Raw genomic sequence first — 27,599 nt, forward strand, 5'->3', positions numbered from 1 at the left:
CGCGGCGCATCAACCACCAAGGGGATTCGGGAGCGAAAAGCGATTAGGACCAAGATAGGAGTCTAGGAAAGTAAGCTTTTAAACATTCAATTGGTAAGAGAGAAGTGCTTACGGGAAACATCCATTGCAAGGCGAGAGGTGCTCTCCAAGCCCACTCGTTATCCTTCTTATTGTATGCATAGGTGGCACCAGCGACAATGATGCTACCAATAGACCAAGACATTTGTAGAGTAGCAGTGCATGCACCTCGGAGGGAAAGAGGAACGACTTCACTGGCGTATGCTGGGGCGTTTGCGATAAAAAATCCCCAAGGAACACCTTCAAACGCTTGTCCAATGGTAAGAACAGCGAGCGAATCGGCCTAAGATACCATTACAGTCAGCTAATGGGCAACAATATAGTGACACACATGACTTACAAAGAAAGAGATGAAGATTGTAGCATTCATCAAGACCAAAGCCAGAATGGTGGTCCAACGATATCCGAGACGGTTGGTAACGGGACCAGCCAAGAAAACACCAACAAAGGCACCACATTGACCGGCTTGAAAGAGTGCACTTTGCCATTTCGTTTCGATAGAGCGTGTTCCATCTGAATCAAGAACTCCGTATCGTTTTTGGAAAGCCGTGAGTGCAACAAAGTTACCATTCAAAAACATATCAAATGATTCCATGACCTGATGTGCATTAGCTAAAGTTCTGCCAGATGTCATAATGATTATCAAGGACTCACGATAGTGAAACAAAAGAGGAATGCCCAAAAGCAAGCGGTTGGGTGCATTTTAGCTGCCTCCCACATGCCCATCTCATGCTCACGATTTTCAACATCCATAGCATTGGAAATGAGTTCCTTATTGGGTACCTCCTCGGTATGACCGATTTCGTGATCCTTGAGGTCATCAAGGTCGACCTTCTCGTCGCGCATATTTGTCCCCGTCGACACCATTTTGTAGGTTCCCACTACGTTGTTACGTCTTTTCGGACTATTGTACTGAAGTTGAGGATAAAAAAGCTCGGTAGCTTCAGCTAGATGAGAAAAGGATACAGTGGAATTTTACCACCACGTATAAAAAATGGCTATTTGACGATACCAATTGAGCGCTGTCACACAAAAGGAATGAAGACAAAAAAAATTTACAAAATACAATGGGGATTTGGTCCGTTATATTTTGTCTTCCAGTGCACGTTAGACTATATCCTTATTGGTGGTAAAATCCACACTGCATGGGGTACTGCCCCAGTCTCGATAGCTTCATTACGAGAAGCATCAACTTTGATCCATGTAGGCACCAGTGGAAAAGGCCTGAGTTTCATAAAATGTAGGCGCGCGAATCAGAAATAGCTTCATGCCATAGATAGCTTCTTTACCATCCTATGTTCCCCGCGCCCCGTACTATGACATTAGTTCTCCCCAATGATACTAACCCTTTGAGATCGTTGAGATCAATTTCCCCGCGCTCCACATAAATCCGGAGTTAACTTTTCCCAGTCACATTCTCCGTGTGCTATTCTTGCGAGCAACATGCGGTGTGTTCCCCCGGCCGGTATTAGGAAACGAGTGAAATAGTTGAGGCTAAAAGTTGAGGTATGGAAAACAAGATTTGACATTATTGCATTTCTAACAAACGCATCTATGGAAATATCTGGAAGTAACAACGCCACCTTTTCTTCAAAAAAGGGGAAAGATCGACAATTGAATGTTGTTTTGACCATTCCATCGGACTCGCACGGGAGAAATAGAGGCCGCGCTTCAACGTTAGCTCGCTTTCCTATTCCATGGTATGAAACAAAGTATGACCACATGACTCTTGGAGCAGCAGCTGTTGTGTGTATTTAGTATTTACTACCAGATTTCAGATAAGGCCCTGGTGGACGCAAGCTCGAAGCGATCGAGTTGGTACTTGAACGGTGTCGATGCGGAACACTTGGGGCCAAGCCTTTCAAGCGTTATAGCTGGTTTTTAACGGGAAGGCGCAAAGCTTTTTTTAACGATCCAAAAGTTTTTCACGCACGAAGGGCAATTGATGATTTCCTGCGATTCCGGGAGGCCCGGTATCATTCATGTATGCGTGAGATGCCTCGGTATGGAATACGAGGGTGTGTCATAATGCAAGCTGACGATAGGTACCACCTAGTAGGTTACTGTAGGTAGGTTTTCCACGTCTTTGACAATATCCACTGAGACAACGTGTTCGCCTCAAAAACCCCGGAGAATATTACTTTTGTGGAACAGTGGAACAGTGGGGGATGGGGGCCGGGGGGCTGGGATGTATTCTGCATTACTTTTCCATTCCATCAAGAACATCGCCGAGTGTCCTATCTCTAGTTTTTGAATCCAGCAGGGTTGATGATAATCTGATATTTTCACAGCATTGAAAAACAAAAAAACAACCTGTGCACAAGACCAATTTCTCAATTTCTGGACTGTGGAGTACTCTTGGCATTGTCTTAAAGCACGTGAACTTGTGAAGCATGGGAAACCATACAATCTTTGCTAATGTTTGCCGACGGACATTTGAATTTATCGAATCGAAATATCTACCGCAAAGTTCAGCCCAACTATATTTCAATACCGTTTCGGCAGACGAAAAACCAAGAATGCAATTGAATAAAGTTACGCCCACTCTAGAACTAACTCGATCTTTCAAAAGCCTAGATAAGCTTAAGTGATCAATCTCGTCACTCATTGATCAATTGATGCCAACCTAATTTCTTGGCTGCTTGACTGACCTGACGGAACCGAGACGAAATGATTGGACACTTCTTTCTACCATGCAATGAATGGTCGAGGGACATTGAAAGAAACTTCAAGATGCGTTCAAAATGTTAATTCTTCCTATCGATCTAAATATTTGAGGGCATACATTTTATCGACATCGTGCGGAATTGATAGGTTACTCATTAGCTCAAGATCTTCGTGGAATAGAGGTCGTCGCCCTTAGGTGAAACTTCGGCCAATTCTGCAGGGAGCCCTGAGTACTCGGATTCGAACACCCATATGTTGTGCAGCCGACGAAACTTCTCCTGCATGCATCGTACCATATTCTTAAGTACACATACAATGCAATCTTTATGCTCAAACCACCAAAGAAACCTGGTAAAGCTAAGTAAGCTTCTATTGCGTCCAAGCTAATTTCTATATCCATAAAGCTTCAAAATCGAGAGATTTAATGACCTATTTAAGATGATTCTGCGGCTAATTGTCAACATTTGTGTGGATGAGGGGCTTAGCAATCTTTCATACCGTAGGTAAATCGCGAATTCGGTTGGGAATTTCACATTATCGGCTACTCATTCTATGAATTGCTTTGATCCATTCACATCAAATGGCTCTTGCCTCTTCCATTTATGCCCTAAGAAATTTGGACAAATCCTAGTAATGTTCCAAATCTCACCAGCAAAATGATATCTGTTTGGTAGATTTCTCTTTCGATTCCACCGCTTCAAATCCTTCCAAGAATGTGTCATTTGTTTATAAAAGGTCGAGGATTCGTCGCTAGTTGTCGCCTTGCTAAACCAGTGATAAGTGAACCCAAGAGATTGTAGCTTGTGTTAGTGTAAGAAAATTGCCCACTTTCATGGGTGCGCTTTTGTCTAGCATACTCTAAATCTTTCCGAAATTCTTCTATGATCCAATTCTTACCTCTGCGTTCAATGACCTATTCCAAATCATTCTCCCAACTCTCGGCACTTGCTGTGTGACTTGGCAAACTACCAGTCGTTGTACTACTTGCATTACCAATACATTTCGGACATTCTGATTCAAACATCGGGTGATGATTAATATCTAGGGGGTTAAGGAAGAACAAGAGGATCAAAATTTTATAACAGAATTGAGCTAGAAACATTTACTTGCAATTAAGCAAGAATGATAACCATCTCGGTCTCATTTTCATGACTTCCCTCTTTGTTTTCCGCAACGATGTTTGTGGAAAAGGGTCAGCTTGCTGTATTAAATATTGTTTTAAAGTGAAGGTTATGGAGGAACCAGATATTAAAGTACGTTCTTCGTTGAGGTAATTCTGTTCTGCAAACGAAATATTGACGTGTATGACTTCAGGATGACAACTTCACAACTGAAGATCGTGTTGATGCAATTCTCCTGCATATAGTAACCCACACGAGGCATAACCACTTAAAAAACTGTCTGACCTCCTATAAATCAATTAGTATATTTTCCGTGGATCTCCAATAACTACACAAAGACTCACCATCAACAATGAAATCACTTCCATTGATATAACTCCCAGCTCTACTGCATAAGAGTACTAGAGCTCCGCTCAATTCTTCTGGCCTACCCATCCTACCCATAGGATTTCTTGAATTCCAAATATTTCTGGCCTCTTCTAATCCAGCACCTTCATTAAGAACGGTATCCATATATCCAGGAGAAATAGTATTAGTACGGATACCATACCTAGACCACTCAGCTGCGAGACATGATTTCATATGAATTAAAGAGGATTTAGAGACGTTGTAGGCAACTTGGGGCTGAGGATAGTTTACGGTATGGGCGGATATAGCTAAGGAAGTCAGCAATGGACACCAAAATGCGCATTAACTTTCAAAGAGTTGTAGGAGACGAACATGCAATAAAAACAATTGAACCACCTGATTTTTGATCAATCATTTTCCTATTCTCGATATTAGTATCTTCACTCCATCACTGATCCAAAAAAAAAAAAAAAAAAAAAAAAAAAAAAAAAACATACTTGGCAACAGCCTGAGCACATAAAAATGCACCTGTTGTGTTAATCTCTAAAGTACGTCTCCATTCCTCCGCACTTATCTCGAGAGCATGTACACATCCTACAACACCTGCATAGCAACATAAGATATCGATAGTTCCTAACTCTGTTGCCGTCTCTTGAACTGCTTGATTCACATTTTCCGTGTTTGTGACGTCGACCGACTTTAATAAGATTTTGGCATCAGGAAAGTCTGCTTTTAAGGAGGATATGGAAGGGGATTCGGGATTCGGATTGATATCAAATAGGGCTACTCCATTAAGACCATGCTCGAGAAGGGCACGAGTTCCTTGTAAAGCTAAAGTCCCTGCTCCTCCACTGACTGGATTGAACCATTAGATGAGTTATAAGAAAGAATTTAGGAAGGAGCGTGTACTGATGGCATTTCCATTGACCGCAAATCTTTCGGTAGCAGGGTTCAAGCTTGGTAGATTATATTTGGTATCAAGAGAAGTGAATGGTGATTTGCTCGAGCTGCTTGCCAGTTGCATCTGAGGTAATGTCCGATTGACTAAGGCATTTCGATCATAGTCACTACCTTCCATGATAAATATATTGCGAGGGAAATGATTTGAGCTTTGGATATGCTTGAGGATTGAGGACGGATATATTCAAGTGGATTTCTATATGTTCCTCTCGACGATTGAAAATTCGTGGACATGTGTGTGGGGTTCGTGTTTGGGTTAAACGGTCAGCCGAAAGTGAGCCAAGACGTTGTGAAGTTCTTATATGGCAAGTATGATCAAGGGTATGAATATCTCCTCGTCCTACATGAATACTAGGTAGCACACTCTACATGACTAATCCTCAATGCAGCAAGTCACGGGGCCGCCACTACCTCCCATAAAGTATGTATGATATATGAGACCGATAGGTTGACATGCAAAGCTAAACAAATAACTTATTTTGGTAATTGAATATTGGTGAGAACATTCAATGATCGTTCCTTGAACTATTACTCGATCAGTACTTTGGCTAGTTTCACGATAGCGGTATGAAAGAATAACCGGCATGAATTCAAGGACGAAATGCTCATAAGTCGGACTCTCCACCAAACCGATCGAATGAAACTGCTAGGCCAACTCGAAATGAAGAGTCAAGAAGTAGGGGAAATCATTTTCGCGTTCAGTGGAATGCCATTGTCGTTTCGAGATCAAATCGTCATGTTTCAGGGAAAGGTACTGCCGCCAAGAGAGCAGCCCTTCAACCACGTAGATGTGAATGGATTGGTTATCAGCAGGAGGAAGGATAAACGGGACACTCAATCTAGTCACCGGGCATTGTTGAGGTTTGGATGTGGTCTTTTTCTGATGCCAGACAAGTAATCTCACCCATACCTGGCCAAATTGTGTTCTCCCAGAATTAGTTGGTAAACACTTTGACAAGCGGGGTCAAATGAGGGGTAGGTAAAATGGGAAAGAAAACACCTCTGCCCCATATTTGAACTCCAACTTGGTAATTATATGAAGGGCAAGCAAACAATCAAGAACTATGGCGGCTTGTTCCCAGCACAACAGGTGACAAGTGGTTCCAATGCTTAATGGTCTGTCATGTTATCTGGTTTCTAGTCTGAAACATATGCGAAGTTTCCCTTGACTCACTTAGCTTCTGCCTTGGAATCCAATTATTTAGAGGATGCTATAGCTTCGACACTTTTTGATCTTGAACAAATCCACGTGGGTGGTATTTGAACGAGGCCAACACTCCAGTGCATGCTTTCGTGATAATGCAGCAGATTGAACATGAAATCCCTTCCAAGTGGCTCTACTGATCATTTGACAACACAATCCAGTATAATGCAGTATAATCACGTATCCTCCACACAATCATTAACTAATAATCTGATTGATAATGGTGAAAAAAACTTGGAAGTGTACTGGCCGATCTTTGATGTGGTGGGACTTTCTTAGGAGTCCATCTTAAGAGATAAAAATATATATGGATGGATGGATGTAGTCGAAAATGCGAAACAGCAAGAGAAGATCACCGGTGGATCTAAACACAGAAGCGCATGTACGCTGCTTACAGTGGCACTCAGTATATGAGATAGCTGAATGAATGTTCACAATGGTGACAAGTATTAAGCGGATACTACTGAGTACCTAGTATTGGTATATGCTATGCTGATATTAGGGGATTGAGGGATTGAAAAGTGTACATAGGTACCTACTATGTAAGATCTTAGGGAGTAGGCACTCATCACACCACATATCAACATCCTAAATAATTCTTCTAGGGCCTTGCATCACTAAAAGAATAGGTCCACGGTGGTCATTTATTTTTATTTGCGGGCCGTGCCACCTTTCATCCATTCCATAACACACCATAACACACTATAATAAGTGCACCCAAGCTCTAATGAATAATTCTTCCCATCTCCCCATTTTTTATTACCTATGTAGGTATCATTAGCTACCTACTCACAGATACCAACGATAAGAGTCACACCCGTCAAAAATTAAACTTTAACCGGACCTTTGGACCCGTTTCTCGGCCAGGATCTGGTTCGATGTCGAATTTGACAGTATCTAAATATCTTGCAAATACACCAATACCAATACATCATTCATACCATCCATTCATACCTGCGAGACATCCTCATAAATCTCCGTGCCAATGCTGTGCCCAGCAAAAATTTGCTGATTTCGCCATCCTTACTCCCTACACCGTTTGTTGTTCGTTGTCCGTTGAATCAAAAACATTTTACATCCAATAGGCATACCATCCATACCATACCATACTGTCTTGCTTGTGTACCCGCACAAAAATTTCAAACCCCATTCGTTGTTGCATATGCAAAAAGCCTGTCAGCTCCATTCCATCATATTACCCGCAGAAGAATAATCCTATCCAAAACCACCAGATGTTCACCGTTCAATCGTTTTGCCCGTCGTTTTAATATCCGCCACACTGCGAAGATTATCCCATAGGCTCAGATGCCCTATTGATTTGGGTGCTATTGGGGCTCCGGAAGTTCGAATGGCGGGTTCGAATGATATCCATAAAGTAAGGCGTAGGCCAAAATTTACAAATGGCGAATTAGAAGATGAGAAGGTTCATAAATCACGACCGGGTCGCCATGAAGGGGAAGTCGTCACATCAGTTGAGCCTGATATCTCTGAAGTGCGCAGGAAGCGTCTAGAAAAACTCGAAGGGAATTCGACAAATCGATCGACCCGCAATAGTGCAGCTACCGAAAATATGCCCGCAGAACCGAGTATGACGGTCGATGCGACAAAGTCGTCATCGAGTCATCGACGAAGAAGGCGACATCATACTTCTGAAGACGGTGCAGGACATCATTCACGATCGAAGACAAATGAAAGAGAAGAGAAACCGAGAAGCGATTATGTTTATGCCGCCACGCGGGAAGGTGATAGTAAAACCAAGCCACATGGGATATCTGTAACGGAAAGGAGACGCCGGGAAGAAGAGGATGACTCTAGTGATGAATCTGAAGACGAGGACAAATCTCCATTAGAATCCATGGACTCAAAATTGAAGAAAAAGACCAAGGATGTGGTTAGGGAGCAGCCAAAAAGGTCAAATTCGACGAGTAGTAGGATGAAGAAAGAGGATAAAGACAAACTTTCTACAAAGGGCTCAGCAGACACTGGAACGTTAGGATCAAAAAGTACATCGCGCAAACCTAAAGTCACTACCGGTGATTCCGTCTCACGCCCTCCACTTTCGAGGTATGCATTTTGGCTTTGCGCATCTCACATCACAAGGTTAGGCTAATTTTATTTGTAGGAGCGCGACGACTTGGATTACCACAGAACCTCGGCCGGCATTGAGAAGAAATAGTATGACCGATAAGCCAAAAGTACCTCCATCTATAGCGAATACAAGCACCTCACATACTTCACAACGCCGCAGTAGCTTTCTAGGAAGTTTCTTCTCGTCTGGACCTCCTCCCCCTCCTCCCCCTCCTCCTGAACCGGAAAAGCTGTAAGTTATTAGGACAAATCATGCGCAAATAACACACATTAACCATCACAGTGTTGAATGCCTAACATGTCTATCTGATGATATCCCCAAGTCCAAATGTGCCAAATTACGATGTGGTCATCGGATGTGTCATTCCTGCCTAAGACGAATATTTAAACTCTCAGTTAAAGATCCGGCACATATGCCACCGAAGTGTTGTACAGCCGAACATATCCCATTGAAACATGTCGAAAAATTATTTGATATCCCGTTCAAGAAACTTTGGAATAAGAAATATCACGAATACACTACGAAGAATCGAATATACTGTCCAGCGAAGCGATGTGGAGAATGGATCAAGCCCGAGAATATTCACAAGGAAAATGGAAGGAAATATGGGATTTGTGGGAGTTGTAAGACGAAAGTCTGCGCATTGTGTAATGGGAAATGGCATGGATCGAAAGAGTGCCCGAAAGATGAGGAAACAAATAAATTACTTGAAACTGCGAAACAAGCTGGATGGCAACGATGTTATAATTGTAGGACTATGGTTGAGTTGAAGGAAGGGTGTAACCATATGACTTGGTAAGTGAAGGGATTTTCACTGGGGTAGAATGGCCAACAACTAACATATTGTCTTGAAGTCATTGCACTGCACAATTTTGTATGATCTGCGGATTGAAATGGAAGTCATGCCATTGTCCATGGTTTAACTACGAACCCCTTGAAGCCGATCAATTAAATGACATGCAGGTTCCTCAACCCGTTGCAGGCAGGAACCCGACACCACCTGTGCGAGGCGCTCGAGATAGAGCAAGAAGACAACCACCTATCGATTTCGACGAAGAGATCAATCAAAGGCGACGCCAAGAACGCGAAGATGAAAGACTAGCTCGACAGCTACAAAATTGGGGTTTTGAGGATACGCCAAGAAATGACCGGGATACAGATTATAATGGTGGGATTGGCGATGTTGAGGGGGTCGGCAACGGAGCAGGCCATTTCATGAATCAAGATTATATCCGCGAAGCTAGCAATGTTCTAGCTCATCCTGGTGGGGTAATGAACTTTGGGCTTGGAGTTACCAATTTTCTTACTGGGGTTTTGAGGCCACGGGGGGCGAGTGTGGCAAATCCAACCGTGGGTGAAATGTCCGCAGTTCCTCCAGTGGCTCCTATGGACGAGCCTCAACCTAGTGTACCAGGTCTTATAAGAAGACACACCACTCGAGATGCTACAAGAGCTAATGGTCCTACACGGAGAGCATCGGATATTGTGGTGCCAAGGAGGACGAGAACTGATTATGCAGTCGAAGCAGCTATTCATGCGCCGGATTCGAGGAGTCCTAGTTCTACATCCAAAACAAAGAAGGAAAAGGAGAAGAAGACGAAGTCATCAATACTTGCTGGGCTTGGGAGTGGAAAGAACAGAGTGGATGCATGGAGGAGTTATGTTGCACCTGGAGCTCCACCTGCAGAACCAGTATCTTGATTTGCTTCTTATATCACTCATGGATGAGGATCGCTTACGTTCAACAGAGGAATGACTGGTTATGGATGAGGTTTTATGGTTGAAGAAGAAGCTCTCCATGCAAATTTCAGCGTTGATGATACGATAACCACGTTCTACAGGAGGTATGAATGGGGGGAAAGGCGGCTTTTGGATACGGTAGAATGGAGGTACACGGTAGATATGGCTAAGGCTATAGCTATGTCGGTCATCTGGAGCAATAACTTGGATCAATACCCGGCCGGTGGATTTAGGAGTTCAACAATGTCCTTGGATGACTATTTAACGATATATGATCTATACCAATTTACGAATGATTTCTTTTTTCGCCAAAGGGTGAACTTGATTAAACTTACATAGAACAAAAAGCAACGATTTTTTTATACCCATCATCATACTTCTGGTACTCATATCCGAGTGATGTAAAGTTTAGCTTCGAATTGTGTCAGTATTTTACATTGCCGTTCCAGCCATTCCAGTATCTTATCAACATCTCATGTGCATTAACTCTTCTTAGACTATAAAAATACTCCAATTAGGTTACTCTAGTAATAACATATTACGAACGTTTATTTATTGATTTGTTGGAGGGGATGGTGATTTGGAACTTAGGGTTTGGAGTTTGGGGATTGGGACTGAGGAGTGTGAGGTGTGAGGTGTGGGGAGAGCTAGTGGGAGGAGTAAATAAGTGAGAGAAAAATAGATTCACTGAGGTGTTAATACATTATTGTTTGTTAAATGTTTCTCCATCGATAAAATAATGTGTATTCTGGATTACAAAATCTAGATGGAAAACACTAGCACGAATATGCATCGCACATTAGATAGAAGAGGCACAGTCAAAAGTCCGAGAAAATTCAAGATAATAAAGATAGATTTCTGATTTAAAAGTATATATCCATGCCATCATAAATAAAGACTCCGTAGCTATGCAATTATTCCCATAAATAGGGCTTCTCCAAATCTATTTATAGTCATAAGCATTAATCTTTCTTAACTGGCCGCATAAGATCATGTTGAGATATCTCTTCAGAACCCTCTGCGCTCGTTCCATCTAATCCTATACCCATACCAGCTACATCCTTAGTGAGAATAGGAATATTAGGGTCTACTGTTCCCACTCCACTTCCCGTATCTTTATCAATTCCTTCTAATGGTGCAGGACTAGCAACCAGAGGCTCTTTTCCCAGAAACTTGGCGATTTCCTTTTTATCGGTTCCTTTTTCGATAGGACTACTAGCTTGACTTTTATATGCATTTGAGCCTTTTCCCACTATCTTCTCCGTCCAGTTCCACCCAGAAGTTACAGGTTTGGCCTCTTCCTCATCACTATCATCTGCACTATCAACCCAATCCCTATCAGTCCACCCGGCACTCTCATACCCATCCTGTTTGCTCCTTGACCAGCTCGCACTTCTCGATGGTACTGATGGCGGTCCCTTGGAAGAACTAGAAGTTGCAAGTGCAGGAACCAAATCTTGAGCTTCTCTGGCCTCTGAATCTGTACGATCATGTCGAATGAGACGTTCACGATTAGCATCTCTCGTTGCATTTTCCTCATCCACTGAAGAGTTCACTTCTTGTCCCTCTGAGCCTGGCGCCTCTCCTGTAGCTTTAGCTCTTTCTAGACCAGCACTATCTTCATCTTTTCTTCTCGTAATTGCAGCGTCGGAGAAATGTGTATCGCAAAGATGTTTCACTACCGGCCAGCCATATGCATTCGCAAACATTCTTCTCACGATCATGTTATTATGTGCATCAGGTTCCAAGCTCACAAGAACCTTTCGCCAGCTTAGATCCCGATGATAAGCTCTAGCAATCTTCTCTTCAACCTTCATTGCTGAAGAATCCACTACAACATTTGGCGGACGAGAAGGGTTTGTATTTTTGGGGTCATCATAATCCAGGGCTGAAAGTTGGCTGTCGGTATGAGAGGCTGGTACTGGTGAGGGAGGCTCGGAGAAGGAGGAGTTTCGCCTTCGAAGCGTAGTAGATCTTTTCTTGAGAGGTGGCGGTGGAATATCCGAGGGATGATACACGCGATCATGGAAAATTGTTCGAGCACGGGAGCTCGGATCAATCAAGAATTCTACAGATGGTAAAGGTGGCTTGAGGAGATCACCTGCTGATTCGAAGAAGGTTGTTTTGGGAGGTGCTGATAGAAGACTTGTATCTTGAGATTCAATATCTCCTGCTGAAACGTTTGGACGATCCCCAGTAGTCGGGGATGGTAGGGAGGAGGGCGTCGAAGAACCGCTATCGTTAATGATATTTATGGTCTGACTTCTTTTATATATTTTCGAATGTTTTGGTTGGTGAGCATGAGATTTCGGAGAAGGGTTAGTGCGAAAGAAGCCTACCAGACTTGCGAGGAGTCCGTTATTGTTGGATGTAAGTTCTGTGGATGTTGGGGTCGGGCTTGAGCTTCCAATCTCACTGCTATGTCTATTTTTTACAGAAGATAAGGTAGAATGCCCTGGTACTTCCAGGTTTTTTATGCTTCGTCTATCATCATACATAACATTTGCTGGAGGTTGTGGTACTTCTGTTTCATTTCTTTGCAATGTGCTAGGACGAGCACCTCCCCCAATATCATCCATATCGCTAACTTCTCCATCAAACCAAGGTGCCTGTTTCTTTGAGGGCGAACTAGAGTTTGCTCCTGTGAGTTCAGCCCAACTCCATTCCGCCATAGTACCAACAAGACCATTTTCCCTCCTAGCCTTCTCAACTCGACCAAGGCTTTGCCAATCAAGGAAGAGTAAACAGCTAGTTCTCAAAGGTACAATTCCATCATTAACAACATTTGAGTATACTGTGCGATGTCGAAACTTTTTAAGAACAGTATGAGCCGGACCAGTGGGTAAAATTCGTAACAGTGGCTTTGCTTCCGGTGCAGTTTCTCCATCCAGTTTCTTATGTGCACTTTCTCCAATATTTCCAACAATTGCACCCCATCCACTTCTTGCAATTGTAGGTGCTCTCCATGTCAATCCAAGATCTTGACCTGTGCGACCGACTAATCCAAAATCCAAAGCAAATTTGACATAGAGAGGATTCTCATTGCTAAGACCTAAGAATGGTGAAGCAAGAGCGATGAAGTTTATTGGTTTGATTATATCAAAAAATTGAGGTGAATGCTTTTGAATGTATGCAACAGCGTATGTTTGTACCAATCCGCCAAGAGAATGAGCAATGAAACTGATGCTGGTGAAATGGTAAGGAAGATCAATATCTTGAGGCGCTTTTATTATGCTGCTGTGCTCATGTGCTGGTTTCCCGGAATCATTCATCATATTGGATGATTCGGGCTTTAGAGCATGGGAAAGAGCTTCGCCTGCTGACTTCTTGAGGGTTGGTCGGTATGGTTGATCTGGGTATGTCATTGTAAGAACATATTTGGCAAGTCTTTTACCCAGATATTTTATTCCTCTTTCTGTTCGAACGGCATTTCCAGAAAATCCTCGCACGATGACTTCCTCCTCATCATCCGATTCATCATCTGTTTCTCCCTGTTTCTCCGGACGTTCTTCAATGCCCCCCTCCCCATTTGATACCCCGTTATCCGATTCACGTTGATGTTCGGTTTGGCCGGATGCCCTTTTTTGCCTGTCCTCTTGTTTCTTTTTCGCTTTTCGGGCCTTCGCATCGACCTTGGCTTGCTTGGCTGCCGCATCTATGCTTTCTTTCAGGAATAGCATATCAGCTCCCAGATTACTGTGCAATCCGTGTGTCAAAACCACTAAATGTATGTTTTTCCTCCGTTTCTTGCGTGGCTTTTCTTCAACGTGACCTTTCCCGGTGGCGTCATCAACTGGCGCATCCTTATTATTTCCTTTAGACCTTTCCTCCTCCGCTGCCTCATCTCTTCCATCCAATTTCGGCGTATTCCACAAGCTTGCAGTATCATCCACCTTTAATCGTATAGCCCTGGAATAGACACCTTTTGGTAATGCCGCATGATGGCCCTCTTTCGCCCTCTGACTCTGCTGATGGTCATGGACTTGGCCAGGCACTGGTGCGGTTCCTCCTAACATTGAACCTGAAGAAAATCCCAGCGATAGACTTTTCTCGTCCCGACCAAGCAGAATTTCGTAATGAACGGCCGCAGAATTGGAAAATACGACCTGCGATGTCACTTCAATAATCCAAGCAACACTTTTCACATCTGAATCATCTCTGCCAGGGGATCTCCCATCTCGATTCGCTTTTCCCGCTGTCTTCCGCACATCTTCTGGGACAACAAGTTCTGTCGAGAAAGAACCACCGGCTTTTAAATTTGGTTCAAATTCAGGGACACCATCTCGTCGAGGGTTTTCGAACTTGACATTGGGATTGAATGTGGACGGATAAGCTGCAGCGTAAAGAGTGTAAGGGCCGTGAACAAAAGCAGCTCGGAGTGCTACGGCCGAAGTATTCTTGATCTTCAAATGAAGTCTTGCGGGAGAAGGAAGAATGCGATCGTGGGCCGGTGTATATGTAACTGTATAACGGACAACTTCTCCTATCTTCACACTCCCAGCTTGATACAAAAGTAACATTTTATTGATTTATGGTGGGTCGTGAGCGTATCAGGGCACCGCATTAAGGAAGAGAGAAGTAAGGTATAATATCTAAAATGTAGAGATGTAGAACATGAAGTTGGTAATTAATGTTATTGTATTTCTAAAGACATTTTGTATTTCTCTGTGAATAAATCAATCAATACATAGTATGAATAAGAGTAGGAGTAGGAGTAGAATAAATGTAGGAAGTTATTATCAAAAAAGGAGAAATGGTCCCCCTTCAACCAAAGAAATCTTTGTGCACGAGCTCAGATTGATCATGAACCTTGACTTGACTTTGAACCTCCCTTATCTTATCGAAACATCAACAATGACGATGTGGTGGCGCATTACAAAGTTATTTGTAAGTGATCATGGGGATTTATGTTTAATATTAATTATAATTATAATGCCATGTATAAGTTAGATTGTTAGTTATTAAAAGGCAGTCTTCAACATCATTTCATTACACACTCTTGTATAGGTCTCGTAGAATACCTTGTATTCAAACCGAGGCATATATGACCTTCGAAGATACAACCAACAGTTACAATGCTGTCCCTCTGCAGGTCTGCTGCTTATCGTTGGGTCTAGACTAATAAATGGTTTCATGGGAATCTCCAACACACAATGAAACATCACCATACGAAGCCAATAACAAGCACAAGAATCACCTACACCATTCCTCTAGCCAACCACTCGCATGGAATCTCTATGAGTATTTGATCTGATGGTGTTGAAGATGCATTGATGAGGATGCAAACCTTACTCGGATGTCCCGAAATATCCATCATTTGGCTCCTGGGTATTTGAAGGAAAGACTTGAACTCTTGGTTCTCACTTGTATTGTTCATTGAACAATGTGTTGAAATGATTACATGAATCATTTCTCAACGTTACCATCATCACTTCCTGAAGATACATACTATTTATTCGCACATTATTCTGTCCCAGTGGACGAAACCCCACACCGGAAATCTAAGAAGTTCTTTCAATGGTTAGCTCTCACGAGTATACTTTTCCGGAAAGTTCGGAGTACTGGCTATAGGTAGACAGTATGCATGCTCATGAAAGATTTTTTGATAATTCTTCCTTCTGGTTAACCATGTTCCAAATCAGCTCCATCTTGTTAACTTCAATATTGAATATTGTTCCTTTTTTATGTTCATTTTGACCGTCTCCCGAATGGAATCATGGCATACATGCTTTTCAAAGTAATATGATTGGCAATTTGCTAATTTTGACTTGTCAATGCGCGACTCATTCCTAGATTTCCCTCTGATTGATAACGAACAAAGTGCATCTTATAGATTATGGATACTATTATCTGCATTTAGATAAGTAGTCATATGAGCCAATAACTGCTATGATGTTGCCTTGGTCTTGATATGTTTCAATATTAAATGCTATGGTATAACCTTAAAGGTAAAGCGATCATCGCCGGTGTACACCCAAGGCACGTAGGTTTCTCTACCTCATGCGCGTGGTGTTAACTACCTACCACGTCGATGTCTTGACTTTGAATTGGAGTCCAAATATCATGGCCTATGTAGGCTGTGGTCCTGCCTTCATTTGGGATAATTTAAATGTAGAATCAAGCGGTTCGTCAGGAATTCGAAGCGATTCGTTATGCATTTTGCGCAGCTCTTTTCTTTGCAGTCTCTCTTGCTTTTGTCAATCTTTCACGTTTGGCTCTTAGTTTTGAGAGATTCGATTCTAGGCTCTTGATCTTTCTCTACATTTTGTATGGTTGGATTTGAATTTTGGTCATTTCAATCTGTTCCTGGATGGCATCGTCGAGACCCCAACACAAGGGAGCATTTACATGTCAGGGGTACTCAACAAACTTTACTCAGTCTTCACTGAAATGATTTGCTGCAGTGCAAATCATTTGCTACGCATCAAATAGTCACTTATTGCCAAAGACTCATTCCTAGTATTGAACATAATTAAAGATTAACAACTAGACCTACACATCATCTCCCTCTACTCCATAGGACTTTAAATTTCCACGGCTTGATGATGTTGCTGAGGAAGAACTCTTCCTCCTCTCACATCCATAGGTTCATAGTCCAAAATGTGATGATGTTGCTGAGGAAGGACTCTATCTCCTCTCACATTCCTAGGTTCATAGTCCAAATTCTCAAAAGCAAATTTTGCAAGGTCCATACCACACCTATCAATGACCCAGCTAGCCATCATATCCATACCTGCACAAGCACCACCTGCAGTCCAAATATTTCCATCAATAACCCATTGAGCATCAATAGTCCAATTAACACTGGGAAAATGTTTCTTAGCAAATTCAAAGAAGCAATGATTGACCGTTGCTTTCTTTCCATCGAGGATCCCCGTTTGCGCAACAGTTATTGCACCAATGCAAGTCGTGAAAAGGCCTTTTCCTGCTTCGACATGGGCACGGATGAAGCTCTTGAAAGACTCGGGAAGACGATAAGTTGGTATTGGACCACCGATAATGAGGTAATCGAGTGGTGGGCAATCTGTCAAGGTGGTTGTAGGCACCATCTTGAATCCAGCGGAGGTTTCGACAGGTTCCTGTATCTGACATTAGATAGCGCTCTGGCCTTTTATTTATTGATCCTCTTACCATGGTTTCATTGATATGAAAGAAACTTATATCAATTGCGTGGTCGATCAAGCGATCAATCCCTGGTGTGTCAAGAGATTGGCAAGCTTCCATCATTGCTTTGGACTATGTATGGGATTAGCTTAACGGAAAATTTACCAAAGGAGGTCTACATGACTTACACAAGAGCCCAAAACATCCAAGGGCATGGCTACATCAACAGTTTGATAAGGAATCATAAGAATACCGAAGTTGATTGGAGCCATGATTAGCGACTTATTTTTTTGGCGAGTTCAGGGTGATATGAGATTTAATAGGTAAAACGAATTTTAGCCGTGGAAGTAATGCAAAGAATAGAATTCTTGAATCTTTCTTAATGTTAATAAGAGGATTTTCTTTAAATAAATAATAAATGTGATCAAGATACAACGGATGTTCCTAGGGATTTCCGGATATACGTGAGGATATAGGAAATATAAACAACTTCCGGTGTGCAGAATTCGTGTTTTTTTTTACGTAGGTAATCATTTTTCCATGGAGTAAAATCCTGCTCATTGCCTTTAAATTCATCGGGCATATGCGGGTGCTGATAATTTGATGCTTTTTCTTTTGCCCCCGAAAACCTCGTTTAACCCGGGCCTCTAGCTATTTAAAGCAATGAAGTTTAGTTATTGGTCAGTTTGATAGGATGACCTATAAGTTGATCATCTCAATGTATGGGAGAGAAGATTAGTTTGTTTATCTTCAATATCTTCCGGGTGGCTGATTTGTACCTGCCGTACTACTTGGCGGTAGTTTTTCCGCTCACTTCACTCGGCGTTCTCTCACACAGCGAAATGTACGCACCTGAGGCACATGATTAAGTCTTTCAAATAATCTCGGAATTTTTCGTGTCCCATGCAAAATCTCATCTAATATGCGAGGAAAGGCCGTGAACTCCAACTCGTAAATCAGCACGAACCGTTAGAGACATGAATTTATACCCCACCTCTCATATCTTTATACACCACTCAAATTCCTTCATTCCTCAATATCGCATAGTCTATTACCAGAAAAAAGAAATAACACAGTGGTGGAAAAACCACTTTCTTTCTATGAATCTCCAAAATTTCATGCATTGACGCAAAATCATCCTGTCAAGTCCCGGCTCCATCATCCTCTCACCAACCATATGCATCTTTATCCAAACCATCGTCACTTATCCTCTGCTTTAACCAGACTTTAGAGTATTTCCCATCTGAATTTCACACGCTTTTCCTTTATCGCTGTATACGTCCAGATAATTCAGACACTTCCAGGCATGTGAAATCCTGTCGATTGCATAGAGCGAATCTGCTACCATTTCACTATCTCCCTTCTTCAGCTCAAAATAAACATAAGTGTCACCTGGCGCACCATAAGAAGGTACACAAATCCAAGAGGAGTCAACAATTTTGCCTCCTACATGTTTTGACCCGTCAGTTATAGGTAGGATGCACGGATAAAGAAGGCAATAGTTACCTCGGGATTTGATGTTTGCTACTAAACCCGGTGCGCATTCATCTTGAGAAAGAGTGAAATCCACATTTGGTGTATTATCGGTGTTTCCCCACTGAATTTGATGTTAATCTAGATATATTCCCTAGTGGAGAAGTTCACTTACTCCCGCCAAGTTGATTCTAAAGGCACCATGGTTTCCAAACTCAGAAGTGTATTGACAGCAATTTGTGTATGCCGCCACATCACTTGTCCATATTAGGTTTCCCTTCCTGCCACGCTCATTTAAAGTTGTGGCCGGGGTGGACAGAGCTTTTGTTACCAGTGGGTTAGTAATGGTACTAGCTGCTGGGAAGGCGCAAGCTGAACTGGGGAATGATATGGTAAGTAATCCGAGAAAAGAGACCAAATATCTGGGAGAAAATAGCTTGCCATTGGAGGCCATGCTAAGAACAAAATGAGAATAAGATCTAGTGAAGAACCTCGGTATAACGTTATTATGATGATGAAGTCCTGAGAGTAATGGCAGGTTTTGAATCAGGTGTGGATAATACTTATTTGATTTGATTAGAATGACTTAACAACGATGAAGAAAGTGGTGGTGTATAAATTAAATTTTACTTTCCCTGAGCTTTCTAATGTTCAGGTTATATCATTCTCGTTGACTTCTGCCTACGATGTTAGAGGCTTATGTGAGCTACTTGAAGAAAAAGGCTTTAGTATTGCACTTGGTAAGGCCAGCTAGTCCTCGCCAACTTGGCCACATCTCAAATTTACTAGCCTAGCTCTTTCTAGTGAGGCCAGCTTCTATCAGTAGGCATTCCTATATCACAAATATCTCTAGTTTCGTGTCTTTTTAATGAGGAGAAGTCAATAAGGTTTAGATATGCAATTCTTAAGCCTGCCCTCGGGGGAAGCGTGCTAGTGATGTGGGGTGCAAAGAAGAGCCAAAGTTCCAGAAGTGTAGCTCAAATATAGAGAACTTCCTCCATTTCATCGTTCTTTTTCCGGCTTTAGTGATGCATCGGAGTGAGATCCCGCAAAGTCATGCCCATCTGTACATGTCAAAAGAAAACACAAACCGCTCAGGTGGACGGGAGCATGCAGTGAGCGAAAATAATAGCGCATAAGCTTTGAGCACTTCGAGAATATTTCTACCTGGAATAATCACAAATTCCACCGACTCCTAGCGTTTAAATGTGCGGGGTACGAACGAGAGTTGGGATTTTTAATATCAACCTATGAAAATTGAGGCTAATTGTTGGTAGCATGGGATTGTTTCAAATCCTGGAGAGGATCATGGTAGGCGCGGAAATTTCGCGGCTTACTCTCATATGATTTTACTCGTACAAGTGATTACTAATGTTTGGCATACTTATTGAACACTAAGCCAAGGTTCAATGTATGTACTGGTTGCGAGTAGTCAAGCCATTGAATCTAGCCGAAAGTTCAAAGGCTCAGGACATACTCTGTCTTCCTCTTTTGTCTCCAACCCCCATACTAGACTCTAATCTCTCCAGAAAATTCAGGTACCGCAATAATTTGGTCTTATCTTCCATGTGATATTTCTGTTTCTAACGCCTCATACAGCCAACAAAGTCTAACAGTTGTAGTGACTGGATGAATTTCCATACGTCTGTTTCTCAACTATCTCCATCTCTTTCCACAGTAGCTAGAGCTTTTTATTCTAAGAATCTTAGTCTTCATCTGTATGTTGGAAGACCACAAAGATGCTCAGATTTTCAGATCGGGGCTTGAAAATTGAGGTTACAATCACATAAAATGGTATGAGTGAAAATACTCAGTCCTAAAATTGGACCACTGCTAGGAGACACTTCGGCGAAGTCATGGCTAAAAATTCCTTTATGAGCGATATAGATTTTCCAAATATGGAGCTCTTCTTTTCTATTTGATAAAACCTTATTCTACTGTTTCTTTTATGCGTATTGATTTTACTGTATTGTCTCAAGGACACGAAAAAAATGAGAAATGGCTCTCACCAACAATTGCCACCAGTGCGGCACATACAAGTACGCCGCCAACATAGCCTCAAAAGACACAAAAGGAAACTTGATTACTCTTCTAAAATTTTTCAATATTTCTAGGAAGTTATATTTGGTGCTTTTCAAAACATATTGAACGTCGGCCCCTTTGTTTTAGGTTTAAATAGTACGAACATTATACCTTCCTGCCAGCATCCATATCTGCGATAGATTCTGGTGTGCAGACCAGCCAGCATACATATTACCGTTGTGAGAAGTGTAGCGTCTCTGTGTTTTTTGTCTCAGCTATGAATAAAGACACTTGAATACATAAATAGACACACATACTTCCCCTCGGAAGCATGACAACGACAGTGATGCACACTATATAGATGTGGCATATGTTCTTATGGCAATCAGATGAAAGTTCTACTCGTCCCATTCTATCTCCATCCACTTGGAACCCACCCATACAAAACTCCACGACGCAAAAGATCGAAAATTTGAAGACTATATCCACACTCGACAAACCACTACATCTCGAAATGCATCCTAAAAATTTCCTCATATTCTTCTTCGTGGCCGTTTGCCACTCGGCAGTATCAAAATTTCAGAGAGGAAAGTTTGACACCAAGAATAATGATGCCCGCTCAGTATCAGTCTTAAATGCCGCTAAGAGCCAGCCATCTCTGGTCAGCAATGGCCTATCGACTCAACCAAGTGCGATAGTAACGACATTTAAAACGATTGTTATTACCAGAAACGCAAAAATTGCTGACCACGATTTCAAAATGACACTCGGCTCAGAGGAAGCGGTAGCCACAACCACAACCGTCGGAACCACCTTCAATTCGGTTCAGTCAAAGAAGCGTCGTAACACCTTATACTTAGGGCCACTGGGGGGGATCAAATCTTCAGCTATTTCGACGGAATTTGCTACTCTGGTGATCCCAAATTTTACTACTTTCTCACTACCTATATCCACAATAAGTGCAAATTGATATGGATGCTACGGGATATACGCTTCAATTCACAAATTTTTCTCTTTGGATATGTCAGGCACTGCAAGCATATCGACACCCGCGCTCAATCCCTATGAACATTTGCTAATTTGGTTCTTGGTTCGAAGATGTACTACGGAGCCTAAAGAGAGTGTCTAACGACGAGTGCAATATGTTTTTACATTTGGGATTTATTTTACTGTTTGTGGGGCTGGGGGGGTTTTTTTGCGCCGCTTTTGGATGTAAATCTTATTATTGTTTTTGGGGATATCTATAACGTGGTTTAACACCGAGTGCACCACTTTTACCTCAATTTGCACTTTCTAACTCATATCATTCAACAATCATTAAATCAATCAATTAAAACTATTAAGAATCTAATAATCTAGGATCTATTATACTATTTTGACAAGTTCTTGAATTATGACCAGTCTTTCCACACTTACTACAGCATCGACTAGTAGATGATTCCCCATTAGAATTTCCCCCATTTTGATGCTCGTCGCATTGAATCTGAATATCAACCTCTTGTTGAGATAATATATCTACAGTTTCTTATCCAATAAGTATTTATCCTTGATATAATTAAGTCTTTTTTACACATCGATGTTTACTTAATACCTCATTTGCCTTCTGAAGTATATAGTTTTCTGCATTTAAAAGTGTATTTTCATATACCAATCTCTCTGTACCTTGAGTTAAAACTAGTACAATTTCGAATATAGGTGTAGGGGAGCTTGATTGATAATAAGCCATTCGAGATTTCATTAAAGTTAATTAAGAAAAAGCTTCAATTGGATTGTGAGGAGTTTGAGAGATCCAAAGCTTTAAATCGAAAAAGGGGGAAGTAGGCGTATGAATTCGAATATCTAATTTTGAGAGTATAGCTTGAAGATCAAATGGTATTAGACCTATTCCTCGAAAGCTAGCTTTCATATTCTGAGAGGTGATTGATTATTGATATGCAGCTTTGAAAGTTATAAAGAATTCAACTTTAGTGATATAATTGATATATATCTTGATAAACTCCTCAATTTGAGAACTATATAAACGTTTAAATACACCAAAACATCCAATATCAAATGGTTGAGTTAAATGACTTGAATATAGTGGTAATTTGAGGTATATAATATCATTTGATTTGCAATATAATTGAAAAGATATTGATTCGTGGCTTTCGTACTTATCCAATACTAGCATTCGATATTTGCTCTTTCTTTGATGAATAGTATGTTCATCGAAATGCTTTAATCATTCTAGACCTATCTCATTATTCGTTCATCCATTGAAAATAGGTTTAATGGCCCAATCCACAGGAAAATCAGTTTCGGTATACCAATTGGAAAGATGAACTTGTCCTTGAACTACCAAAAATGAAGGTATAGTTTCACCCTCTTTATTGCTATATATTGGGTTTATTGAGACCAGAAAGAGTATCAGATTGAATTGATTGATCCTCTAGCTAAGCAGTTAAGCTGCGAGTATATATTCAAAAAAAATGAAGGAATAAGGTTAGGTATTCAGCCTTCGGAATTAAAGTGCTTTGAAATCAAAATATTGAAAGCAAACAAACAAACAATATACCAAAAAGGAAAGAATGAATTAAAAGTTGAGTTTTGTTTGCTCCTTATATGCATCATGCAATATATATGCATATGCTGCCAAGATCCCAGGAGGTCAACACTATATATGATTGCTATAGCCCACTCTCGATTGTCTGATTGTATTACCTTGCTTCTGCCATTTCGTTCAGCACTAATTACAATTATTCCAGGGCATATTATACCCATCATAAAGTCAATTTCATCAAAGTTGTAGAAATCGGAATCGACAATACCATATTTCATTCGTATATTCGATATCAATCGAAACCACTCTTCAACAAATTTGGGATCTTCGTAAAGAGCTTTTTGAAAGTTATAAATACAACTAAAACATATCTTTAATTTCGTATAATGCTTTACGAATCGATAAATCCAAAACTTTCCAACCTTCTTCGTCCTCCGCGATTCAAGAATATAATTCGCCATATCTTCTACACCACTTAATTTAGATACAAACCCTCTTTCATCCATATCAATTATATACTAAATTAGCACCTCCTCTTCTAAATCAGTTATTTTATGACTATTTGCTCGAATTTCTATACGAGGGGCTAAATCATTTATTCTACAGAGAAATGTTATATGCATTATATTATATAGCTTGGCAGCCTTTCGAATGCTTAGTTTTTTATCTTTTTGAATAGCTTCAATAGCTAAGAGTATTTGAGCTTCTTTTCTATTTGATTGTATAATAAATGATTGATAAATCGCGTGTTGAAGTTGGAAAGTGCAAATTGAGGTAAAAGTGGTGATATGTGTGACGGAAATCCCTGCTTTCCTCCCACCTTTATTATATAAGAAACCTCAGGTACATTAACCATGTCTACACATGATACGATTACTCGAGATTAGTATGCGATTTAGGTGACCTGAGGATCAGATCCGGACAAGTACTAGGTATCAATGGTTATCGGTAAAGTAAGATCATTGGAGGAATAAATATGACTTCTTTTTGCCTAGCCATTGCGGCTAGGCCATTCATTTGTGTATATATAGAGTAGCTATCCCCATCTACAGGTGCTCTTCACCTGTAGATTCTAAGTTAAATACAATTGCTGGCCTATAAACACCCTTTTGGTCACAATATGGTGCACTCGTGTTACGACGGGCTACACAACTACCAAGACACGTGATCACAAATGATCAATAGTGATCATTAAGGATCACTAAGGATCACGGTATAGGTGATCACTGATGATCATTAAGGATCACTAAGGATCACGGTATAGGTGATCACTGGTGATCATTAAGGATCACTAAGGATCACGATATAGATGATCACTAATGATCATGAAGGATCACTAGTAATCATGGAAGCATGAAGGACTATATAATCAAGATGGATTTCCTTTGTATAGAGCTTCGTGCTCAAGATCAATCATTTAGTATATCCTACTATTAGTTACGAATTGCATTTCATTATTGTCATTACTTAAGTCCCTGCTTGACGCCTAGTTATAAACCACCTCGAGAGCCTAGAGCACTTCCACGTGATCTAGACGGCAAACCTCGTAACATGAATTTATATATAAATTTAGAAAATTTTTAATTTTTCAATAAGAATGATTAAAATTAAATAATAAAATTTTTTATAGATTTTGAGTAGGAGATCTTTTATTAAATATCATAATTTAAAATATTTTATTTTGTGAAATATTAGTATTATTATAATCGTATTACGAGGTTTGCCGTCTAGATCACGTGGAAGTGCTCTAGGCTCTCGAGGTGGTTTATAACTAGGCGTCAAGCAGGGACTTAAAGTAATGACAATAATGCAATTCGTAACTAATAGTAGAATATACTAAATGATTGATCTTGAGCACGAAGCTCTATAATAAGGAAACTCCTTTCAATTATATAGACCTTTGTACTATGTATCCCACTGCCCTTTATCGTCCCATCAAGATGGGAATATTTCTTACCATAGTGGGATTCCTCAGCTCGATGGGAATCCTTGATCGCGTGTTTTCGATCAGATTCGATGTCTGTGCTTGCTTAAGGTGGGGAGACCACATGAGTCAATTGCCATACAGTTTTGTATGTGAATCTACTTGCTTTTCCAAATGGTCCGAGCTCGCATGGACAGATCAGCTGTTACTTCGTAACAATTCAATATAAATCAAAAGTTTAACCTTTTAGATCTCAATGAAATCAATCATAAAACGTCTGAAAATTTTAGAATCAATTAATAATTATCTATCAAATATTCAATTCAAATTTCATTGAAAGATTCATTTATTATAAAGTTATCAATAGATGAAAATGCTGGTTTTTGGTGTAAAAAGGTGGCCGAGATTAGGGGTGGGGTGGCCGGAAAAGGGGGTACTAGACTTACACTACGTATTAGGCAGAAGGGTTTTGGAAATTATATCTTAGATTCTCAATTGACATCTGAGTATCAAAAATTAATTCCAAAACAATGTTCTCTCATCATTAAAGAGCCATCCAAATGCAATCCTTTCTTAATACAGTATTCAGTGTTCAAATCTCCGTACAAATTGCTGAACAGTCACTACACTTGGCCCTAAACAACCAGAAACATCGCCTCCAAGCTTCAAACATGTACACATGCATACTCAGATTGATCAATTGTTTATCCAATGCAATAATTTACCGTTCTTCTTTTCATTGTCGATAAACGCCTTCTCAGTCCCCCCATCAATCTCCATCACATATAATCAGGCTCCTAAAAATCCCATCCCAATCATACCCATAACTCCCCACAGCCCAAAACTAATACCATCGCCTACTCTAGCCCTCATTCCACTTGCTTCAGAACTCTTGGGAGCAACAGTTGTAGCGGTAGGACTACCACTTGACCAACTCACGCTCGACAATGAAGTTAAAGAAGTCGTAGTTCCCAACAACAAACTCGGCTTAATAGTTCCAATAGTGGTGCCGTTACTTGTTATCCCTGATACTGGTGCAGATGTAATAGTAGTACTCATCGCTGAATTTGTCTTTGATACTCTCATACTAGAACTAGATTTCATCACGTTTGAACTTGATGTTGTGTTCGCACCTGCAGCATACGTAAGTAAAGCTGCAGAATTCGTGGCCATTGAAACTGCGCGGAATCTTGAGGTAGCTTCAGCACCGGTCACGGTTGTTATTGCGGTTTTAGCGGAGCCCGGAATTATTTCAGTCGCGAGACATGCCATTGATGCAGAGCCGGAAAGTGCGCATCCTAGAGTCATTGTTCTAGAATATATTAGAAATGTATCCGAGGTGATGAAAAGTAGATAACATACGTGGAACCAGGAAAGGTCATTGCAAATTGAACGGTTGAAGGACCCTGAGTCAGGGGGTATGGTTGTTGGAAGTTACATGATGAGGTATCTGAACCTGCTGGACATGCCATTAAATATGTAGTGGCAACATCTGCAGTCTTGAGATGTTATGTTAGTAGATTCATATATCACAGAGACTAGAAATAACATACTGAGCCAATCGCATATGCTACAACGGGATAATCACCAGCAAACAACACCGTTGAAAATTGAGCACCAACTCCTCGACTGCCGATACAAAAAGCAAAAAAGAGCGCATACAATTGATCAACCTGGAGAAGCATATTTCGATTTACATCATACAGCTTCTTCCAGCTGCAGACCTTTGTGGATATAATAGGAAATGTGGCAGCCGCGCATATCGACAGAGAGAGGAAAGAAGTTATACAAACATGGAGAAGACATCTTTTGAGATGTTAGTGCTTTAGGATTTAAGATTGGAGGATCAAATTAATGGAATTGTGAGATCCTTCTGTGCCTATAGCGTTGAAGTCCAAATATAGGACTACAGCAATGGGCGCTTACATCACGTTACACGAAATTTGAGGTGCGAAATTTAGGCCAATGTGTCCATTCAAGATCTGTGATTGGAGGAGAAAATAACGAACTCAGAAATCACTTTATGGGATAGGATGTATCGATGTGAAAGTATGTGCAGTTTTGCTGCGCTGCGCTTATTTGTAGAACAATCAAGGATTGAAATATTTACGACAGTGTGTCTATGACGCCTCCAAACTTAGAGGTCAATAAATGTAAGGATAGATGATCACAAGCCAATGTTCTTCTGCAGCTTGATTCATTAGTAAGGAATCACAACTTGTGAAAACAATCCGTGACATACTCGGACAACACAAGATATGATGGACAAACGTGATACGCTAAGCGTATACCCTCTGCTTGACGTCATTCATATGATCGTGGCAGTCATA

The 27,599-nt window shown here is 40.9% G+C and overlaps 10 protein-coding genes across 10 annotated transcripts; 4 read left to right on the top strand and 6 right to left on the bottom strand.

Moving 5' to 3' along the window:
* Nucleotides 1-9: 9 nt before the first annotated feature.
* On the bottom strand, nucleotides 10-945 carry SS1G_12954 (hypothetical protein; the record flags this gene model as incomplete). The annotated part of the gene is made up of 4 exons (XM_001585812.1): nucleotides 10-75; nucleotides 113-361; nucleotides 419-676; nucleotides 733-945. The coding sequence occupies 4 exons, from the start codon at nucleotides 943-945 to the stop codon at nucleotides 10-12; spliced, it is 786 nt and encodes a 261-aa protein (XP_001585862.1).
* Nucleotides 946-1,632: 687 nt separating this feature from the next.
* SS1G_12955 (predicted protein) lies at nucleotides 1,633-1,836 on the top strand (the record flags this gene model as incomplete). The annotated part of the gene is made up of 1 exon (XM_001585813.1): nucleotides 1,633-1,836. The coding sequence occupies one exon, from the start codon at nucleotides 1,633-1,635 to the stop codon at nucleotides 1,834-1,836; it is 204 nt and encodes a 67-aa protein (XP_001585863.1).
* Nucleotides 1,837-4,134: 2,298 nt separating this feature from the next.
* Nucleotides 4,135-5,292, bottom strand: SS1G_12956 (hypothetical protein; the record flags this gene model as incomplete). Its single annotated transcript, XM_001585814.1, has 5 exons — nucleotides 4,135-4,154; nucleotides 4,211-4,522; nucleotides 4,587-4,633; nucleotides 4,712-5,069; nucleotides 5,124-5,292. 5 exons carry the CDS (start codon nucleotides 5,290-5,292, stop codon nucleotides 4,135-4,137), a joined length of 906 nt encoding a protein of 301 aa, XP_001585864.1.
* A 2,434-nt stretch (nucleotides 5,293-7,726) lies between these two features.
* Nucleotides 7,727-10,168, top strand: SS1G_12957 (hypothetical protein; the record flags this gene model as incomplete). The annotated part of the gene is made up of 4 exons (XM_001585815.1): nucleotides 7,727-8,442; nucleotides 8,501-8,698; nucleotides 8,750-9,262; nucleotides 9,322-10,168. 4 exons carry the CDS (start codon nucleotides 7,727-7,729, stop codon nucleotides 10,166-10,168), a joined length of 2,274 nt encoding a protein of 757 aa, XP_001585865.1.
* A 1,001-nt stretch (nucleotides 10,169-11,169) lies between these two features.
* On the bottom strand, nucleotides 11,170-14,727 carry SS1G_12958 (hypothetical protein; the record flags this gene model as incomplete). Its single annotated transcript, XM_001585816.1, has 1 exon — nucleotides 11,170-14,727. One exon carries the CDS (start codon nucleotides 14,725-14,727, stop codon nucleotides 11,170-11,172), a length of 3,558 nt encoding a protein of 1,185 aa, XP_001585866.1.
* A 2,004-nt stretch (nucleotides 14,728-16,731) lies between these two features.
* SS1G_12959 (hypothetical protein) lies at nucleotides 16,732-17,583 on the bottom strand (the record flags this gene model as incomplete). The annotated part of the gene is made up of 3 exons (XM_001585817.1): nucleotides 16,732-17,286; nucleotides 17,339-17,443; nucleotides 17,500-17,583. The coding sequence occupies 3 exons, from the start codon at nucleotides 17,581-17,583 to the stop codon at nucleotides 16,732-16,734; spliced, it is 744 nt and encodes a 247-aa protein (XP_001585867.1).
* Nucleotides 17,584-19,128: 1,545 nt separating this feature from the next.
* On the top strand, nucleotides 19,129-19,538 carry SS1G_12960 (predicted protein; the record flags this gene model as incomplete). The annotated part of the gene is made up of 2 exons (XM_001585818.1): nucleotides 19,129-19,176; nucleotides 19,440-19,538. 2 exons carry the CDS (start codon nucleotides 19,129-19,131, stop codon nucleotides 19,536-19,538), a joined length of 147 nt encoding a protein of 48 aa, XP_001585868.1.
* A 1,782-nt stretch (nucleotides 19,539-21,320) lies between these two features.
* On the top strand, nucleotides 21,321-21,922 carry SS1G_12961 (predicted protein; the record flags this gene model as incomplete). Its single annotated transcript, XM_001585819.1, has 2 exons — nucleotides 21,321-21,590; nucleotides 21,905-21,922. 2 exons carry the CDS (start codon nucleotides 21,321-21,323, stop codon nucleotides 21,920-21,922), a joined length of 288 nt encoding a protein of 95 aa, XP_001585869.1.
* Nucleotides 21,923-23,054: 1,132 nt separating this feature from the next.
* SS1G_12962 (hypothetical protein) lies at nucleotides 23,055-23,520 on the bottom strand (the record flags this gene model as incomplete). Its single annotated transcript, XM_001585820.1, has 2 exons — nucleotides 23,055-23,178; nucleotides 23,507-23,520. 2 exons carry the CDS (start codon nucleotides 23,518-23,520, stop codon nucleotides 23,055-23,057), a joined length of 138 nt encoding a protein of 45 aa, XP_001585870.1.
* A 2,538-nt stretch (nucleotides 23,521-26,058) lies between these two features.
* Nucleotides 26,059-26,954, bottom strand: SS1G_12963 (predicted protein; the record flags this gene model as incomplete). The annotated part of the gene is made up of 3 exons (XM_001585821.1): nucleotides 26,059-26,581; nucleotides 26,632-26,768; nucleotides 26,823-26,954. The coding sequence occupies 3 exons, from the start codon at nucleotides 26,952-26,954 to the stop codon at nucleotides 26,059-26,061; spliced, it is 792 nt and encodes a 263-aa protein (XP_001585871.1).
* Nucleotides 26,955-27,599: the final 645 nt, after the last annotated feature.

The sequence above is a fragment of the Sclerotinia sclerotiorum genome, genomic scaffold, assembly GCF_000146945.2.
Source record: "Sclerotinia sclerotiorum 1980 UF-70 scaffold_23 genomic scaffold, whole genome shotgun sequence".
Classification (NCBI taxonomy): Eukaryota; Fungi; Ascomycota; class Leotiomycetes; order Helotiales; family Sclerotiniaceae; genus Sclerotinia; species Sclerotinia sclerotiorum.